This window comes from Myodes glareolus, chromosome 4, assembly GCF_982192425.1.
Source record: "Myodes glareolus chromosome 4, mMyoGla1.1, whole genome shotgun sequence".
NCBI lineage: Eukaryota > Metazoa > Chordata > Mammalia > Rodentia > Cricetidae > Myodes > Myodes glareolus.
Genome location: NC_142029.1, coordinates 67,231,637 through 67,247,655, shown reverse-complemented (window position 1 = coordinate 67,247,655; position 16,019 = coordinate 67,231,637). Strand labels below are relative to the sequence as shown.

The following is a 16,019-nucleotide window of genomic DNA, read 5'->3' as shown; positions in this document are numbered from 1 at the left end:
AATATCTATATGATTATTTCTTCACATGTCTTGTTTCTACAGGACTGAAATTTCTCTGATTGTTTAGAAAGAAAAGAAGATGGAAGACAATTTTAGATCCCTGAAAATATTTGAATTCTGTTTCAAAGTTCACTGAGTGTTAAGAGTATGGATACTCAAATCTTTCCTCTATATAAAGTTTTCTTCTCACATAGAGTTTCTAAAAGAGAATGGAAGAAGTAAATGATACTTCTGTGACTGAATTCATCCTTTCTGGTTTAACAGAGAACCCAAAGCTCCAGTTGCCTCTATTTTTCGTCTTTCTAGGAGTCTATTTGATTACAGTTGTGGGAAACATGGGCATGATCATCTTGATTCTGTTCAGTTCTCAACTGCACACACCCATGTATTATTTACTCAGCAGTCTGTCCTTTATTGACTGCTGTCAGTCCACTGTCATTACTCCTAAAATGCTGGCAAACTTTGGGACAGAGATGAATGTCATCTCTTACCCAGAATGCATGGCTCAGTTCTACTTCTTCTGTGTTTTTGCTGTTGCAGAGTGTCACATGTTGGCTGCAATGGCATATGACCGCTATGTGGCTATCGCCAATCCTTTGCTTTACAATGTAAACATGTCCTATCAAGTTTGTTTGTGGATGATAGCTGGAGTATATGGTATGGGATTAATAAGTGCCACAGTTCACAGTATCTTTCTGCTGAGAGTGCTTTTCTGTAAAGCTAATATAATAAGGCATTACTTTTGTGATCTTTTCCCATTACTGGAGCTCTCTTGCTCTAGTACTTTTATCAATGAAGTACTAGCATTGTCCTTCAGTGCATTTAATATTATAGCACCAGCTGTGACCATCCTTAGCTCTTATATCTTCATCATTGTCAGCATTCTGCACATTCAGTCCACTGGGGGAAGACTCAAGGCCTTTAGCACCTGCAGCTCCCACATCTTGGCTGTTGCTCTCTTCTATGGTTCAACAGCTTTCATGTACCTTCAACCATCATCAGTCAGCTCCCAGAGCCAAGGGAAATTTTCTTCTGTGTTTTATACCATTGTTGTGCCTATGTTGAATCCCATGATCTACAGCCTGAGAAATAAAGATGTCAATATTGCCTTTAAAAAGTTACTAAAAAGGATGTTTCCTCTCAACAAAGACTAATTTGCTTTAACAATAGAATGATGTTTTAAATTTGGAAAGGGAATTTTACAAGCAGCTGTTGATAACACTAGATGTGAGGTTATTTCTAGCACATGATTATTTGGAAGAAATGTACCCAAGACAGAAATAAATTCTCACCTTTATATCCATAGAGGGCTGCTGTTCTCTGGCATAACCAAATCTCTTTCCCAGAAGGGAATTATGTCATCTCCTGAAAATTTGCAAAGTTCTTACTTGGTTTTTTTCATATTTACATATATGAACCCACTCTGTTTAGGCAAGCCTCACTTATGTTAAGTTGGGAATAAATGAGTTTAATCAATATCCTTTGGTTTTCTCCTTGTTTTGGGTGTATTCATCAACTGTCATATAATTCAAATGTAATGTAATTTTCTAAGTTGTTTAACTTAAGTAATTGAAATAAACAATGTGAAATTCTGAAAGTATAGAAGACTGTATTAGTGTGTATGTAAACAAAAGACAGGTTCTGTCATATTTCTACCCACAAGGTGTTTACACTATCTTAAACTAGAGTGTCAATGATAAATAGGATCAGATGCCAATGCATTTATGATTTTATGTGCCACATTCTTCACACTATTGTTTGTCTGTTCATTATGCTAGATGCGCTGCTTGGTGCAATGAAATGAAGTAGTGTATGACCACCAGATGTGTTTCTCACACGTAGCCACCCTGAAATATTTCAAGATGTCTTTGTTAATGCTTTAAAAACAAGTACGTTTTTCATACTAACAAACACAATTCCCACTCTTGAACTTTAACCTAGGCAAGAACAAGTATGTAAAATATTTCCCTTTATATTAAAACATCTTTGAAAGCGAAAACAATGCTTACTATTTTGTCAACTTTGCCAAATATCAAGCCAGGTACATCCAAATCTTACAAACCGAGAAAGTGATAAATATAGGCACACATTTTCTCAAACAACAGTATCGCTCAGAACTTACCAAAGCATATTGACAGAAATATGGGTAATGTACCATAAGTTGTTTGCACACAGCTTGCACTTCCTCAATTTCTCATTAACTTTATTGCCCCATCCTCTCAGCACTAAATCAGAACAGTTCCCAGTCTGTAGTTACAGTTGGTGTTCCGTGAAAAGACTCAATTCCTGAAGATTTTTAGGGGAAAATGTTTGAGAAAAAAATGCGTTTTCCAGGAATGATCCCATCTGTTCCATGCATGACTGACAAAGTTATGCTAAAAAACTGCCAAGCCAAGTGCATCATCATTATGAGAGAGAAGAGAAGCCTCTTGTTTCCAGCAGGATTATGTGCTGTCCTGAAATCCAGGGTTCCTTCCTGAGTGAGACTATCTCCAATGCCTCATGGAGAACCATTGGACAAATACTCTAATACTGATCTCAATAGGTCCCCTGGCTCCTAACACCTATAATTCTATAATCATTTGTTCTTCATGTAGAGATATGCTGTTTTTCTTTCCTACAACTCTGAGTTTGATAGTCTTTCATTGTAGCATCTATTTGTATCATTTATTGCCATGGGAAAAAGGTAAAGTTGGAAAATTGTTTTCTGAGTAATGATGAGTGCTGTTCACAAAATCAATTATCAGTTATGAATGAAAAAAGGGTACAACCAAGGAGACATCTAACTAATAAATGTTTTTCTTTTTCTTTACTCGATTAGGTCTTTTACTATTTTAAAGAAAAATTTGAAATTTTACTATAAAAGTGTTTGCCTTGGTTTTATCCAAATAAATGCTAGGAAAAAGTTTCATATATGTGGCAATAGGCCTATCAAGTCTTTTGAAATTTCCTCTTTCAAGGTGACTATCTCTATATATATGTCAAGTTGATAACTGAAGCTAACTATGACAGTCTGTAACAAAATGTGTTCACTGTTTTGTTCTTTTGTCTCTTAGGAAATGATATTTAGATCAACAAGAAGTTTTACATTAAACTGCATAATCCTCCAATCATAAAATCATGGTTAAAAAAAAGAATAACTTAAATACAAGCTCAAAAAATAATTTATTTGCTAGAGTACTTGCTTTGTGAGCACCACAACCCCAGTTGATTCCCACAAATCTATTTTAGAAAGTAGAAATGGTTCTTAGCGGTTGCAAGCACGAGGAGGTAGATACAGGTAGATTGATAAATCTTATTTTCCAACCACACTAGCCTACTCATCTAATTAAAGATCAGTGAGAGACCTTGCCTGAAAAAAAAAATGGGACAGCCTAATGAACAACAACAGAGTCTGGTTTTGATCTACTCATGTTTGTGAAAACACAAGCACATACATACAACTTCATTGCACACACACACACACACACACACACACACACACACACACACCACAAGACCTGGAGTGCATTACTAATGCATGCTTATAATCCCACCTACTTGGCTAGGTATGACAAGAATTCTCAAATAACTAAGTTACAGATTTTGTTATGATATACAAGCAAACATTTTATGAAAAGAAAATTGGTTTATATTCTAAAGTTTATAGCCTTTTATTACAGTAATATGTAAGTATCAGAATGTATCCTGGCTTTCTAAGAATAGCTCATCATAATGTGGGCTGGAACAAATCCTACTTTCTTGTAGCTTACAAGAAATGGAGAATCCCAACTTTTATTCTTATTTCATTTGTCAAAATATTGGGTTGGATACAGGTGTTCCCTTTACATAAATCTTTAAGACCAATGTACATCTTTTGATGATAGAAAAAGATTAACCATAAGGGAAATCATATTTGCTTCCTTTTCAAGGGTTTGTCCCCTGAGAGCTGGAAATCCTTGGAGAGTGAGTTATCGTGCTATTTAGGAGGCATATGTAAGAACAGTGTATGCCTTCAGAATATAGGGTGCAGACCGCTGCAAACTCTAGAGCTTAAGAAGCTCTTGAGGATGTTAACCTATCATTAGGTCAACTTAAAATTAACTCTAAAACTGATGCCCAGGTCCTGTTCTCTTAGCACTGATGACTGAAGAATGTTGACTGCCTGTGACATCTGTAAGGGTCTGCTCTATTGCTTTAAGAGACAAGCCATGGCCACTCCTTCTCCCATCCGCCCAAGCAAGCTGATCTTTAGCTTCCAGCCTGAGTCCCTTCTCTTTTCCATCTCTCCCCTAAAGAGGCAGCTTCTGCCTTGCTCCATTCTACCCCATTTCTCCCCTTTCCCCCATTTCTCTCTCTTTCTCTGATCTCTCTTCTCCCCTTCCCTTCCATAACCCACTAAAAAAAATCCAACCTCGTTCTGCATGGCATGCTTATCCATCTGTCTCTCACCTCCTGCGTGTCTCCCTGCTCAGGACCTACCACCATCAGAGACCTGTGGAATGGTCTTGTGGCATGCCCATCTGTCTGTCTCTCCTTGTGGGACTTGCTACCCCATCAAAGTCTCACCCACCACAGGGCTCCCTGTCTGGGACTCATTGCCTACTGCAGCCACTCAGAGGACCTTCTCCATTCTTGCCTGGGACTGATTGCTCTCAGGACCTGTCGCCTGCTGCCTGACACCACTTTGGGGACCTGTGACATGGTCTCATGGCCCACTGACCGCTGCAACCACTTAGGGATCTGCAGAATTTTACTTTTACTATTACAACATCCACATCAGATTTTGCAAGCTGAAAGTAAAATTTGTTGCTATGACTTTTGCAAAGAAGCAGGTAGGTTGTGTTTATCCCAAAGTGTGATTTAAGTCATGAGTCTGGAGGTACTACCATGAAGAGTCAGGAAAATGATCTCACTAGAGTCATTTATTCAGTAATTCACAAAGCAATTTTTAGAGCTTGTAGAATGCATCAGCCATCTTTTCAGTTCCTGAGGTACAGAATTTAGCCCATCCTCTGCATTTTGTTATGGTTTCATAGTGTTAGACTCCATAAGACACTCTTAGTCTGTAATTCATACTATGTTGACTATAATTCAAGCAAATGAGTTTTAAAAGGTTAGACTTTCTGTCCTACACTACAGAATTCATAGCCCCACTAAATTAGTTTTTGTTAAGTAACTAATTTGATATTAATATGACATATTAATGCTTAAGTATAACATGATTTGCATTTTTAGCATATGCTGATATTCACTGCGGCTCACATTTTCGTGCCTCCATACCAGTCTACCGACAATATAACATATCTTCCAAATGCAATGAAAGGAATGAGGTGATGGCATTGAATTGATTAATGTTACAGTGTATAGAATATAGAAAGCTGATATAATCTTAATATCCAATAAATCTTGAAATAGAATAGGAAATAGAAAACTATTTGCAGTTGTAGAGGTGACCTTAAGAAGAAGGAGAAATTAAATTGGAGCTGTTCTGTGGAGACACTGTTTTTCCTTGGGAATAAAGCTAAGAGCATAAACAGAAAAGAAACACCTGTGCACAACTTAACATACAAACACAACAGTGATAATAAAAAGAGCATTTTAAGTAAAAATTAAAATACTCATAGAAGCTTTTATATGGAAAACTCTGTACTGAGGATTATATACCTCCAGACTTTTCAGATTCCATTATTTGTAACTTTTAAGATGCATATTTTTTCTTGTTTTTTTATTAAGAATTTTTTAAAAACAATCTTTTCTCATTTTACATAGCTATCCTTGTTCTCACTCTCTTCCCGCCTCCCACTTCCTCTACCTTCCCTTACTCCACCTCCCAATCCACTCCTCAGAAAGTGTAAGACTTTCCAGGGAGAGTCAACAAAGTCAGATACTTCATCCCTGGCAAGACCAAGTACCTCCCTCCTATATCTAAGCTGAGCAATGCATTCCTCCAAAAAGAGTGTGCTCCTAGACACCAATTTAAGCAATAGGTATAAATCCTGATACTACTGTTACAAGCCTCCCAAATGTCCCCCACATTCAGTGGGTTTAATTTTGTCCTATGCAGGTTTGCCCAAATCAGTCCAGATTCAGTGAGTTCTCACTAGCTCAGGTCAGCTACCATTGATGTTTGTGGCTTGGCCAGCCTCTCCCTGTTTTCTCCTACCCATTGGGGGAGGGTTGGTTGAGGACACGTGGAACCCTGGGCTCACTGACTCTTTACAACAGATCTCCATTCCATCTGCATGAACGTGAACTCTCTGCACACTAGAAGCTTCAGTGTTGAGTTTTCCTCTTCTAGTCCCAACCCACCGTCTTCACAACTATGGTTGAGCCCTTTGCTGTTTTCTGTAGCTAAAAACGTGACGGGACGACCCACTGTCAGTCCTCCCATGCTAGCACTGTATATGCTGTGCGATGTATTCTACAGGCACCCCAGGATATCTCGGATTTTTCTTTCTCATTTTTTATTTTCGTTTCTTTTGGACCACTCTTAAGTGATTCCAGCTGTGAGAGACCACTCAGAGCGGTCTCTAGCCTCCATGGTTTCCAAGTCACCCAGACTGGAGCCAGTTAGGCTTTAACAGCCTGCCTGTAGATAGATGAAGCTCTGTCTACAAGCCCTGCAGTGTTAGCCAACATTTCATAACCTGCCTCTAATGGGGAAATGTCCCCCCATAAACCTTTCAGTGTCGCTGTTTTTGCGGGTTTTCATAGTTTCAGCTATGGTATAAACCTTCACTCTGCCAGTATACCATTGAATCCACTTTTCCTCAAGCTGTCCCTGTCATTGCTACCACTGCCAACAAGATTGGTTGAATCCACGAGGCGACTGTGTTCAATTCCAGTCTTTGGCTCCCCACCAAAGCTTGTGGCATGGCAGCTAAGCAAGGGGGTGTATCAAATCTCTAAGTCTCTCTTCAATACAGCATGTGATTGGTGCCATTTTGACTGATATCACATGACTTTGCCACCATCTTAACCCAGAGCCAGGTCAGGTGATCAAATCCTGCCATCTTTACTGATGTATTCCCTGCCTGGTTCCCTGGTTTACTTATGTTTTTGTCTCTAATTTCCTCTTGCTGACTATGTGGCATGTGTGTTTTTTTGCAGTGGCATGCCTTTGTTAGGGCCCACCAAGAATAGCCATATTGATTTCTGAAGTGGGTGTGCAAGTTTGCATTCCCACCAGCAATGGAAAAGCGTTCCCCTTACTCCACATGAAGATGAAAGTTATTTAATATAAAGTTATACATATTTTTACTGTAAATTCTGAAATGAACCAAATTTAACAAAGTTTGCTTAAGTACTCTTCAGGTATTGTAAATGCTCTTACTCTTTATGTGATATTCACTAACTGGATTATCCCAAACTTTTCCATAGGTCTATGAAACTTGATTTCTTTAACATATTGAGTATCAGGAACTACTACTATGGTGACTTCTTTCTTATTACAATTTTCTTCAATTTCATTCAGCACTACTTAAAAGATCCAGTAATTAAGGATTGTGTGTATTTTATTAGACTGACGTCTAGATATTTGCTGCCAACTTAATATTCTAATACTGTTTGTATCTATTTTTTGAAATTTAAATGGAATACTTTTTACTATAAGTATAAATAATAAAATAGAAATACAAAGTTAATTGTTTGACATACAAAGTCTAGCAAATGTCAAGTTTGTGGTAATGCACTTATATAAGAAAGAGTAGGTTTCAAAATGTACAACAGCAAATAGAAGATAAGTTATATCATAGCTTAGTGATAAAAACTGCAGCTCAAGTTTCAAAGGTTAAAGTAGGAAAAAGACAAACAGAACTTTTAGTGCAGAAATTATTATGTTATGATCAATAGGTACTAGAATAGCATCCAAAAAGTCATTGTATATATGCAATGTCTGAAGAATAAAATTTAAATATAAATACCTAAAATATAGACATGAAATTTTACAATATAGGTTGTGTCTTATTAGGGGCAATATATTCTTTAACATGTTTTGATAAAATTTCTAATATGTTTAAAAAGTGTCATGCCATTTATCTGGCAATAGTGTCATTTATGAGTTTCATATTGTGTATCAGAAAATGATACCCCCATTCTACCAATGAGACTATCTCACCATCCAGATATTATTATAACTCGCACAGCTCGCAACTCGTGAGGATTTTTTTAGTGCTTATCTTGTCCAGTAGTGTTCATAATAGTTTCTGGTACCATGAAACTAGTCATTAGGAATGAAATTTTCAGGCCGGTACCATTTTGATATCTTCATATTATGTCCTAATTATAGGGTGCCTTCAGCAACAAGGTATTTCCATTGAATTACTGAGTCTAACCAATAGCACTGAGAAGAGCTTGTGATTTTTGCCGGGGTTGGTGTAATCTTACCAGCCAAAAACTCCAAAAGAGGTTAGCATTAACACAAGATTTTAAATAAATGAATGAGGGGACAATGTCCTCGACACACAGGTAACCTGTACTAATGAAATCACAGTGATTGTGACAACATTCATTAGTCCTGGGATAACTCAGTCCAGACCTGTCTGTATGGAGAGGGGATGTGGGTATCATGCTCCTCCACTATGTAAGAAACTATTAGACATTGATGTATACTGAAAGAGAGAGGGAGACTAGCTTTCTTTAAGAATGATGAGAAGGTGAATCCAAAGAAAATCATATAGTTATCCTCCTGGATATTGGAAGTAGACAAGATTGCCAGGCAAAAGTTGGGTGCACAGGGGTGGGCGGGTGGATGTAAGGGGAGATGGGTAGAAAGAAGGGAGAAGGGGAGGATTCAGGAGAGCTTGGGGGAATGGATGGGTGGGATGGAGGAAGGGTGGATATGGGAGCAGGGAAGTAAATATCTTAATTAATGGAGCCATTTTAGGGTTTTCAAGAGACTTGATTCTAGAGGGGTTCCCAGGTCCAAGGAGAAGTCCCAAGATTGTTACTTGAGCAGCAGAGGAGAGGGTGCCTGAACTGGCCTTGTCCCATAACCACACTGATGAATATCTTGCATATCACAATAGAAACTTCATCTGACAATGGATGGAGATAGAGACAGAGACCCACATTGGAGCACTGGACTGAGCTCCCAAGGTCCAAATGAGAAGCAGAAGAAGAGAAAACATGAGCAAGGAAGTCAGGACCATGAGGGATGTGTTCACCCACTGAGATGGTGGGACTGATCTAATGAGAGCTCACCAAGGCCAGCTGGACTGGGAGTGATGGAGCAAACTGGACCCTCTGAATGTGACTGTCAATGAGGGCTGACTGAGAAGCCAAGGACAATGGCACTGGGTTTTGATTCTACTGCATGGATTGACTTTGTGGTAGCCTGGTTTGTTTGGATGCTCACTTTTATATACCTGGATGGAGGGGGAAGGACCTTGGACTTCCCACAGGGCAGGGAACCCTAACTGCTTTTAGGACTAGAGAGGGAAGGGGAGATGGGGATGGGGAGGGAAAAGGGAGGCAGGGAGGAGGTGGAAATTTTTAATAAATAAATAAATTAATTAATTAAAAAAAGAATGATGTCCATAGTAAGTCAACCATCCTCCTGTGGAAAGCTACCATGTCACATTTCATGAAAGAAAACCTTAGTAAAAGCACAAAATTTGTAAAATTATCACACCTATGTAAAGATGAAGAACTTCTGAAATATTTTCAAGGGAATGCTATTTTAAATATGATATATACATATTGAGAGGCATATTTAGATGGAGTTTCATGGGACATTTATAGAAAATGAAAATGCCAAAGTAAATAAATTTGAAGGACTTGCTTGAATTTTACTTAAAAATTTAAGTAGCACCAGTTGTGGCAATGTTCTAAATTCTGAGTAAACAGGGCAAATAACCAAGAGGATTGTAAGTTCTCGGCCAGCCTGGGCTAGAAAATGAGCCATTGTCTCAAACAACAATAAGGGATAAAGAACAGACAACCATATCTAAGATTCATACAGAAAAATGATTTTACATAACAAATAGAATGAAAAAATATTACACGGAAAATCAGTATAACTATATAGGCTTATTTATCAATTGATTAAATTAAATGACTTCTAGAATGTGAAATCTGACCAAAGTAAGCATAATTTATTGATATAAGGTATAAAAACACAAACTTCTGTTTAAAATCAATTACATACACAATCACTACAAAAATGTAACACTTCTACCATTTATGCAGTTGTAAAATGTATTGATATTTCAGCTTAGGAAAAATAAGAAACAATATGAAAAATAATATCAATAAGCAAATTTATCCAACTGCTAAAATTTTCATATAGTTAAGAAACACATTTAAACTGCTACACTTAAAAACATTATCAGTGTTTGCAAGATCCACCATTATGGCCATCCTAACAATAGCAAGCTTTGAAATCTATGCTATTGTCTGCATGTATAACTTGTTTCTTTATGAATTCTGAGTAGAATAATATTCTGTACAAGACAGCACAACAGACTATTTAGACAGTTCTTTACTTAAACTTTAATGATGAATGACTAAATTCACAAAAACATTTTTTCACAATTCTTTATGGTGACAAATCTTTTCATTTATACTGGATAAAAGCTGAAAAACCCAAAACTGTACAGCATAGATATGTGTCAACACTTCCGGTATGCTGTCAAGCTAGTTTTTGTGAAGTTTCAAGGTTTTACAGTTTACTGTTGCAAGAAGGCTGCTTGTTTGTCCTAGCCACCCGACTAGCTTAGACACAAAATAACCACACAGAAACTGTATTAATTAAAACACTGCTTGACACTTTAGCTCTAGCTTCTTATTGGCTAACTCCTCCATCTTTATTTAACCCATTTCTATCAATCTGTATGTCACGAGGTCGTGACCTACCAGAAAAGTTTCAGCTTGTCTACCTCTGACCATGGATCCATGGCATCCCTCTGACTCTGCTTTCTTCCTCCCAGAATTCAGTTCTGTCTTCTCCACATACCTAAGTTCTGACCTATCAGGCCAAGGCAGTTTTTTTATTCATTAACCAATGCAAGCAACACACAGCAGAAAAATTACAATATCTTGAATTTTGCAGGCAAATGATGGAGCTAGAAAACATCATTTTGAGTGAGTTAACCCAGATCAAGAAAGACAAAACCAGCCCACAAATCACAATCCCAGAGAACCTAGACAACAATGAGGACCCTAAGAGGGACATACACAAATCTGATCTACATGGGTGGTAGAAAAAGACAAAATATCCTGAGTAAATTGTGAGCATGGGACCTTGGGAGAGGGTTGAATGGGAGGGGGGAGGAAGGGAGGGGAGCAGGGAAAAATGTAGACCTAAACAAAAATCAATAAAAAACATGACCATTTAACCTAAACTAATTTATAAAACTATCTAAAGCTTTTCACTTGATCAGATATAACTTCCTAAAAGGATCTCTCAAAAAATAAGATGGGTTAAGGGTTTTCTTTCTGTGTTTTCAGAACAAGAAATGTTCTAGCTAAGGAATCAGAAGACCGCTGAACAAATGAGACATCTGAAGTAAAAGGACAAATCATCCAAAAAAATGTCTCAAGAAAAAGAGTAAATTGACTTATTGCTACATCACTTTTCCAACAGGATAAAATTTCATAATTCTCCCCAAATATTTGTTTCTTCTGTTTTTTGCAGACATACAATATAAATAGTCTATTGTAGTCCCAGGTCAATTCAAGATTAAAGCTGGCTTTGGAGTTGGATTGGTGTGGCTTTCTGCTTTTCTTAACCCAAGTATGCTTATTAAGTTGAAATCCAAAATTTCTGTCTCAAATCAGTATAGCCACCTGAAATGAAACAGAAGAAAAACAAATGTGTAAGAACTATTTTATTGCTAATAATTTCATAATCCTTTGGTTTTTTATTGACTCTTTAGCAACTTAAAGTACAAAGTTTAGAAGATTTATACATATATTTATATTAACATTTTTGTCATGATATTAATGGTCATAGCGAGTACTACTAACTAATTCTACAAAAACTTTTCATCTACCTTTCTGTACATGATTTTGAATTTGAGTCTCTATCACTTTTTTGTAGTAAACCATGACCATACCTAACAGTCACTTTTGAAGTTTCCAAAAGGAGGATGGGGCTCCACAACTATGATTCTGTCAGGACTACAATAATAACACTAAGTTGAAAAATACCACGTAAAGATCAGCTTTGGACTATAAACTGCTCAGAATAATTTTGAGGTGGTTAGCTGAAATCCTCTAGAATAATAGACTACTCCAGCCAGGACTTGAGACAAGACAAGTCCTTTTCCATTACACAGACACTGGATGACTGCAAGTGGTTCAGCTACCTCTCCCAGTACTTGACAATGAACCCAAATTTTTTTCTTTTCAGGGTTCCCTAAAGATGCCCTTTCCTTGGACAGCAATAAATAAATTTCAGAATATGACACCCACATTTCTAAGAGGTAGGGTGGGTAGTTTTTGGTTGTTCAATGGGTTATGGTTATCTGTCATTGGTTAGGGGTGTTGGTTTCCAGTTGTTATTGGCTATGGCCAGGAGGAAAGTTGAACAAAAGTAATTGAATTCAGAGTTCTTGTTTTGAAAAAGAATAAGGGAGGATATAGATATGATAAAATAAAAGGGAAGATTATCAAATCTACTTTTTTAAAAAGCATCAACTAGTTTTAAATGTTTTTCATTGAATTGGACTTCTGTACATTATATACAAATTTTGTATTTATATAGTATAATAAATTTCTACTCTTGTTCAAGACATTGTACCTACAGAACTCATTGAACAATGTAATGCAAAATTTTAGTTCTTTAAAATTATTATTATCAGTGGTTTAGGATAATAAGGAAATTCAGGTTAATAGTTAATCACCAATTATAATCAAATTGTAATCACATGTATGTTTTCAAGTTCAAACAAAAATATATTTTAAATAGATAAGTCATCTTCAAATACTTCAGAGATCTACAGAGCATATTTAAGATATTTTAATACCAATGGCTTTTTTGTGGCAATGGGGCATGTGTAATCCTGGTAGCATCAATCTACTTCGGAGAAGATATGGGCATTGAAAAAACTCCATATGGGGTTTACTTTCTTGGTGGCAAAAGTAAGCCCGTGGGCAAGAAATAGCCCTTGCCTCACCAACTCACAATATGCTGTCCTAACTGGACAAGCAGGACACAAAAGAGAGTGACTGCCAAACCTTGTCAATACAAGATAAGACTGCTCTTCAGAATATCTTGCTCCACAGAAAAAATCTGTCAGATATGCAAGGTCTGTAGGCTGAATATGGGTGTCCCAATATTGCAGAGGAATTTAGGATGACTGTCCAGGCAGCCAACTGTTTCTGTTATTTCTCAATTTTTTGGAAGTCATTAGTTTTCCTGCTTACTCCATAAATATTATTTCCTTTTTGGGTCTCTGAAGGAGTCAAAAACCTGATAATTAATATTTTCCTTGTTTACAAGATGCAGAAAACAAGTTGTAAAAGAAAAGTAAATTAGGTATAAGATTTTTGGACTTTCAACCTGGAACCCCTTCCCTTCCTCTCTCTCTTTTTTAAGGCATAAAATCCTCCAACACAGCCTGGGTGGGCACTGCCAAGACAGGGCGGTGAGTGCAAATGGGAGGGAGTTCCTTTGTTTTAATAGCCTGCCTGCAGCAAGGTAAGACTGCAGGCAGGGAGACTTCTGACCAGCAAGTGGCACTGATCCTGTAGCAGGAGATACAATGGAGGGGTAAGTGTGTTCCTGGCCCACCACACAAGCCCAGTAAGGGAACACACAATCTTACCGCCATCCTTATCTCCCTGGGTATTCCAAAGGGGTGGCTTCCCCCACCTAAACCCTCTCTCCCCCTACCCCATCCCTGCTTTAAGCCAGGAACCCCTTCCCTTCCTCTCTCCCTGTATCGGGGCATAAAATCCTCCAACTAAGCCTGGGTGGGTGCTGCTGGGACAGGGTGGTGAGTGCAAATGGGAGGTATAGTTCCTTTTGTTTTAATAGCCTGCTTGCAGCAGGTAAGACTGCCGGCAAAGTGATTCCTGGCCATCAAGGGGCACTAATCCTGTAGCAGAAGACCCAGTGGAGGGAAGAGCCATTGGAGAGCATCTGAAGGAAGAGATGGGCAGGCACCAAGGCAAGAATTCCTCCAACAATCTGAAAAACAACATGAAAACACCAGATCCCAGCGATCTTATGACAGAAGGACTTGAACACTCTATTCCGGAAGAAGTGGAAAACGGTGTCATTATGAAAGCAATAGAGTCTATTAAACAGGGTATGAATAACTCACTTAAAGAAATAGAAGAGAAATATAACAAAAAGATTGAAGAAATGAGTAAAGAAATAGAAGAGAAATATAACAAAAAGTTTGAAGAAATGAGTAAATTCGTAAATGATACCCTGGGAAACCAAGAAAAACCAATCAAACAGGTAAAGGAATCAGTTCAAGAATTGAAAACTGAAATGGAGGCAATGAAGAAAACACAAACCGAGGGCCGGCTGGATATGGAAAAACTAGGTAAACAAACAGAGACTTCAGGAACAAGCATAACCAATAGAATACAAGAGATAGAAGAATGAATCTCAGATAATGAAGACACCATAGAGAAAATAAATGCTCTGACCAAAGAAAACAGCAAATCCAACAAATTCTCATCACAAAACATTCAGGAAATCTGGGACAAAATAAAAAAAACCAAATATAAGAATAATAGGGGTAAAAGAAGGAGAAGAATTGCAGATCAAAGGTCCAGAAAAAATACTCAACAAAATTATAGAAGAAAACTTTCCCAACCTAAAGAATGATATTCCTATGAAGGTCCAAGAAGCATACAAAACACCGAATAGACTGGATCAAAAAAAAAATCCCCTCACCATATAATAATCAAAACACAAAGCACTCAGATTAAAGATAGGATATTAAGAGCTGCAAAGAAAAAAGGTCAAGTAATTTATAAAGGTAAACCTATCAGACTTACACCAGCCTTCTCTATGGAAACCATGAAAGACAGAAGTTCCTGGATAGAGGTACTGTAGAAACTAAGAGACCAGGGATGCAAGCCCAGACTACTATACCCATCCAAGCTATTGTTCACTATTAACAGAGAAAAAAAATATTCCAGGATAAAAATAAATTTAAACAATTCGTAGCCACAAATCCAACCTTACAGAGAATATTAGAAGGAAAATCACAACCCAAGGAATCCAAAATTCCCAACACTGTGTACAATAACTCAGACATCTAGCGACCCTTCAAAAGCACAACTCAAAGAAGGAAAACACATACACTCTACTAAACAAAAATAAAATGACCAGAGTCAACAACCACTGGTCATTAATATCACTTAATATCAATGGACTCAGTTCACCTATAAAAAGGGACAGACTTAGAGATTGGATATGAAAACAGGATCCAACATTCTTCTGTTTACAAGAAACACACCTCAACCACAAAGACAAACACCTACTCAGAGTAGAGGGTTGGGAAAAGGTTTTCCAAGCAAATGGACCTAAGAAACAAGCAGGTGTGGCCATTCTAATATCTAACAAAATCGACTTCGAACTAAAATCAATCAGAAGAGACGGAGATGGACATTTCATACTCATAACAGGAACAATTCATCAGGAAGAAGTCTCAATCTTGAATATCTATGTCACTAATATAAAGGCACCCACATATGTAAAAGAAACTCTTCTAGAACTCAAGGCAGTCATAAAACCACACACACTAATAGTAGGAGACTTCAACACACCTCTCTCACTAATGGACAGGTCCATCAGACAGAAACCTAACAGAAAAATAAGAGAATTATTGGAGGTATTGAATCAAATTAACTTAACAGACATCTATAGAACACTCCACCAAAATAGGAAAGAATATACCTTCTCTGCAGCTCATGGAACCTTCTCGAAAATTGACCACATACTCGGTAACAAAGCAAACTTCCACAGGTACAAAAAAAATATTAGTGTCTTGTGAGATCACCATGGATTAATGTTAGAATTCAACAACAATGCTACCCCCAGGAAGCCAACAAACACTTGGAAGTTGAACAGT

At 37.5% G+C, this 16,019-nt stretch overlaps 1 protein-coding gene across 1 annotated transcript; it reads left to right on the top strand.

Annotated features, from left to right (window-relative positions):
* Window positions 1–209: 209 nt before the first annotated feature.
* On the top strand, window positions 210–1,154 carry LOC125388835 (olfactory receptor 8G50-like). Its single transcript, XM_048417169.3, has one exon. It carries the CDS (start codon window positions 210–212, stop codon window positions 1,152–1,154), a length of 945 nt encoding a protein of 314 aa, XP_048273126.3.
* The last annotated feature ends 14,865 nt before the right edge of the window (window positions 1,155–16,019 follow it).